Raw genomic sequence first — 3,220 nt, 5'->3', positions numbered from 1 at the left:
CTCTGTCTCTCTCCCTTCCTCTTTCCCTCCCCCTCTCTCCCTGCTGCATCTCTTGCCTTCCCTGCTCTCTCTGTGGGAGGCCTTTCTCTCTTTCTCTTCTGCCTCTCCCTACCCCTTGGTCCTTGGGGCAAGTGAACTCACCAAAGAGCAGCTTCCCAATAAGCCTGCCTTTAATATATTTTAATCTAGCTTGAATTGGCTCATTTCACCAGTGGAGAAACACCCTCTCAAATACAATTGTCGCTGCTGAAGAACTCTTATATTACTATGCTGTGTTTTCTATATCTCCTAGAAATACAGTTAACTGAAGTAATACTATGATATCAGATATTTGGTGTCCATGAGCCATTGTTTGAATTTATAGTTAAAATATCACAAAAACACTTCAAGTAAATCTTTACACGTATGTTCTCATCAGCTTTATCTATACTCATTGTATAGCCACATGTGGTATATAACTTTCAAACATATTTGAATTATTTTATATTTGTGGCTCAAGTAAACTATCTTTGGAGGCTTAACTTTGTACATTTGTTGAGAACTTAATTTCTTCTGAAACTTAAGGAGATGAGCTACTTTAAACCTCATCTTACATAACCTAAATAATAGGTATCTGGCTGGTTTTCATAGTGATGGACAAGTACCTGAGAAAGAGAATCTTACTCAAATCCCAGTGTTGAGCAAGGAGTCATTAATTATGTCAGACCTATGGGTATACTTCAACACAGCAGATAGTCAGGCAGCCACACACAGTACTGTGTATATAAAAGGAATCTAGAGGAAGAAACGGCTGTAAATTTGGTACTGTACCACAATTTGGTACTTACAAGAGCAGAGGATGAAGGGAAGAAAAGATAGGGTAATAGAGTATGAAAAAACTATGTAGGAATAGAAATATGATGATGAATCATCATACTTTATACAACTAATACATACTAATTAAAAACGAGCTGTAACAGAGCCTCCTAAGCAGAGAGAGATGGAGACCCCATGAGCTCTCTGATGATGTTGAGCTTAAAGCAAAAGAAGATAGTCATAAAGACAATGGATGGGGCAAAGAGGCACACTCAGGGCTAGGTGAACTTTGGCAGAGCAGCAGCGGAGAAGACACAGGATGCCATAAGAGAAAACAGTTTGGTAAATGGGGCTAAGACTGGGTAGATATTTAAAGAAAATACCAAGGAAAGTTGTGTTTTACCAAATGGAACTTTACTTCTCTCTATATTTCTTCATACAGGTACATCCGATGGAGAAGGAAAACCAAACCAGCGTCTCTGAGTTTCTCCTCCTGGGCTTCTCAAGTTGGCCAGGGCATCAAGGGCTTCTCTTTGCACTCTTCCTGTGTCTCTATTTAACAGGACTATTTGGAAACCTCCTCATCTTGTTAGCCATTGGTTCAAACAATCACCTCCACACACCTATGTATTTCTTCCTTGCCAATTTGTCCTTGGTAGACGTCTGCCTTCCTTCAGCTACAGTCCCCAAGATGCTATTGAACATCCAAACCAAGTCTCAATCCATCTCCTACCCTGGATGCCTGACTCAGATGTATTTCTGTATGATGTTTGCTAACATGGACAATTTCCTTCTCACTGTGATGGCATATGACCGTTATGTGGCCATCTGCCATCCCTTGCACTACACCACCATTATGACTCCATGCCTCTGCACATCCCTGGTGGCTTTGTCTTGGGTCATTGCCACTTTTAATCCTCTCTTGCATACCCTCATGATGGCCCGACTTCATTTCTGCTCTGAAAATATTATTCACCATTTCTTCTGTGACATCAACTCTCTCCTCCCTCTTTCCTGTTCTGACACCAGTCTCAATCAGTTGATGGTTCTGTCTGTGGTGGGACTGATCTTTGTAGTACCATCAGTGTGTATCTTAGCATCTTATGGTCGCATTGTCTCTGCTGTGATGAAAATTACTTCTATGGAAGGAAAGCTCAAAGCATTCTCAACCTGTGGATCCCACCTTGCTTTGGTTATTCTTTTTTATGGTGCCATTGCAGGAATCTATATGAGCCCTTCATCCAACCATTCCACTGAAAAAGATTCAGCTGCATCAGTAATTTTTATGGTTGTAGCCCCTGTATTGAATCCTTTCATTTACAGCTTAAGGAACAATGAGCTGAAAGGGACTTTAAAAAAGACTCTTGGCCAGAGCAAAATATGTTCCAAGTGATTTACACTTCTCTGAAAGGAGTTCAACAGGCAGGAAAGCCCGCAGATGTCATTATTTTTATTGTCATTTTAAAAGTTATCATAAATAGTTAATGAAATTTGTCCAACATCAATTTACTACAAATGTTGAAACTAACATAACCACAAACATATCCATTTGAGCCCATAATATTTTCTTGATGTAGACAAATATTTAGAACTTAAATCCATGAAAAATCAACAATAAAATATGAAATCAACATTTGAATGTATTGTTAAGACAGCCCAAATTGCCAGATGTGGTGGTGTATACCTGTAATCCTAGAACTCAGGAGACAGAAGTTGAAGGATTTTTAAGAGTTTGAAGCTTGCCTGGTTTATGAAGAGAGTTCCAAACCAGCCAGGGTTATATGATAAGATCTTTTCTCAAAAACAAACAAACAAAAAAAAAAACACAAACAGTACAAATTATACCCCACAGGGAGTATAGAATGGCTCACCTCCCCAGGACTGCATGCCCCTAATAACTGACAGAAGTATATAATAATATTACCATGCGTGAAAAAACTAAAGAATAAAGTCACTATTGTGAAAAGCTCATATTAGAAAGACAATATGAGGTCAAAGGGTGAATGATGGTAAGGCAACTTCAAGTGAAGCTGCATTAGACAGATAGCACTTAATCTGAGTCTTTCTGTTTATAAAAATAACTAGACAGGAAGGCAGAAGAAGTAGTATATGTTGGCAGATAGTGTTTGCAAACAACAAAAATAGTATCAATAATGTAAACTCGTGGTAGCCAAAGCTACATAGAAATGATGAGATATTCAAAGGTCGTGGGGAAGATGTGTGGGAGGAGCATGGCATTTAAAAGTAAAGATGATGAATAAACTAACCTGTGTGGAGTGAAAGTCACCTAAGAACCTGGTGAAAATGAAGACTGGATGGGTAGTCATTAGGGGGCTTTAGAGAGCTTTATACTTACATGTTTTTTTTTGTATGGCATTGCATATATTTTCTATAACTGTTTCATTCTCTCATGTAAAAATGCAGC

The 3,220-nt window shown here is 38.7% G+C and overlaps 1 protein-coding gene across 1 annotated transcript; it reads left to right on the top strand.

Annotated features, from left to right (window-relative positions):
- The first annotated feature begins 1,183 nt into the window (after window positions 1–1,183).
- On the top strand, window positions 1,184–2,222 carry LOC116081727 (olfactory receptor 1F12). Its single transcript, XM_031358374.1, has one exon. The coding sequence runs from the start codon at window positions 1,202–1,204 to the stop codon at window positions 2,186–2,188; it is 987 nt and encodes a 328-aa protein (XP_031214234.1). The 5' UTR covers window positions 1,184–1,201; the 3' UTR covers window positions 2,189–2,222.
- Window positions 2,223–3,220: the final 998 nt, after the last annotated feature.

The sequence above is a fragment of the Mastomys coucha genome, unplaced genomic scaffold (genome assembly GCF_008632895.1).
Source record: "Mastomys coucha isolate ucsf_1 unplaced genomic scaffold, UCSF_Mcou_1 pScaffold7, whole genome shotgun sequence".
Classification (NCBI taxonomy): Eukaryota; Metazoa; Chordata; class Mammalia; order Rodentia; family Muridae; genus Mastomys; species Mastomys coucha.
Note: the sequence above shows the minus strand (reverse complement) of the source record. Positions and strands in the feature narration are given on the sequence as shown.

Coding starts and splice junctions, on each gene's coding strand:
- LOC116081727 (XM_031358374.1), top strand. CDS start 1,202: ATGGAACTTTACTTCTCTCTATATTTCTTCATACAGGTACATCCGATG.